The sequence below is a fragment of the Cariama cristata genome, unplaced genomic scaffold (genome assembly GCF_000690535.1).
Source record: "Cariama cristata isolate BGI_N322 unplaced genomic scaffold, ASM69053v1 scaffold32313, whole genome shotgun sequence".
NCBI lineage: Eukaryota > Metazoa > Chordata > Aves > Cariamiformes > Cariamidae > Cariama > Cariama cristata.
This window is the reverse complement of record NW_009608331.1, coordinates 2,218-2,729: the sequence shown is the minus strand read 5'-3', so window position 1 is coordinate 2,729 and position 512 is coordinate 2,218. Positions and strand designations below refer to the sequence as shown.

The following is a 512-nucleotide window of genomic DNA, read 5'->3' as shown; positions in this document are numbered from 1 at the left end:
GCCCAGCTTTGCCATCCTGCGGGTGGGGAGCTCACAGGACCTCTGACCCCTCAGGACCGGGAGACGCAGCACACAAAGCCTGAGGCTGTTTTCACTGATGTTTTATTGGAAACATTAAATACTGGGGGTCCGGCCCCAGGCGGAGCCGGGCAGGGGAGCAGTGGCCCTGCTCAGGCATGCTCTTCGGCCAGCTTCTCTGCCTTGGCCACCGCCTCCTCGATGGGCCCCACCATGTAGAAGGCCTGTTCTGGGAGGTGGTCGTATTCACCTGGGGAGAGATACCAGGTCAGCAGGGCACCCAGCCCAGCCTGGGCTCCCCTGGGCCGCCAGCTCCCCCCGCACCCCGCCCGGGGGCCATCTCACCTGCCAGGATCTGCTTGAAGCCCTTGATGGTCTCCTTCAGTGGCACCAGCTTGCCCATGTGGCCGGTGAAGACCTCGGCCACCTGGAAGGGCTGCGACAAGAAGCGCTGAATCTTGCGAGCCCGGGCCACTGTCAGCTTGTCCTCTTCA

At 63.9% G+C, this 512-nt stretch overlaps 1 protein-coding gene across 1 annotated transcript in view; it reads right to left on the bottom strand.

Annotated features, from left to right (window-relative positions):
- Positions 1-86: 86 nt before the first annotated feature.
- ATP5B (ATP synthase, H+ transporting, mitochondrial F1 complex, beta polypeptide) overlaps positions 87-512 on the bottom strand; it is a gene marked incomplete at its 5' end in the record, with an annotated part of 2,320 nt that continues 1,894 nt past the window's right edge. Inside the window, 2 exon segments of the mRNA XM_009697087.1 lie at positions 87-268; positions 364-512. The exon segment at positions 364-512 is cut by the window's right edge and continues 45 nt beyond it. Of these exon segments, the coding sequence (XP_009695389.1) occupies positions 171-268; positions 364-512 (247 nt within the window).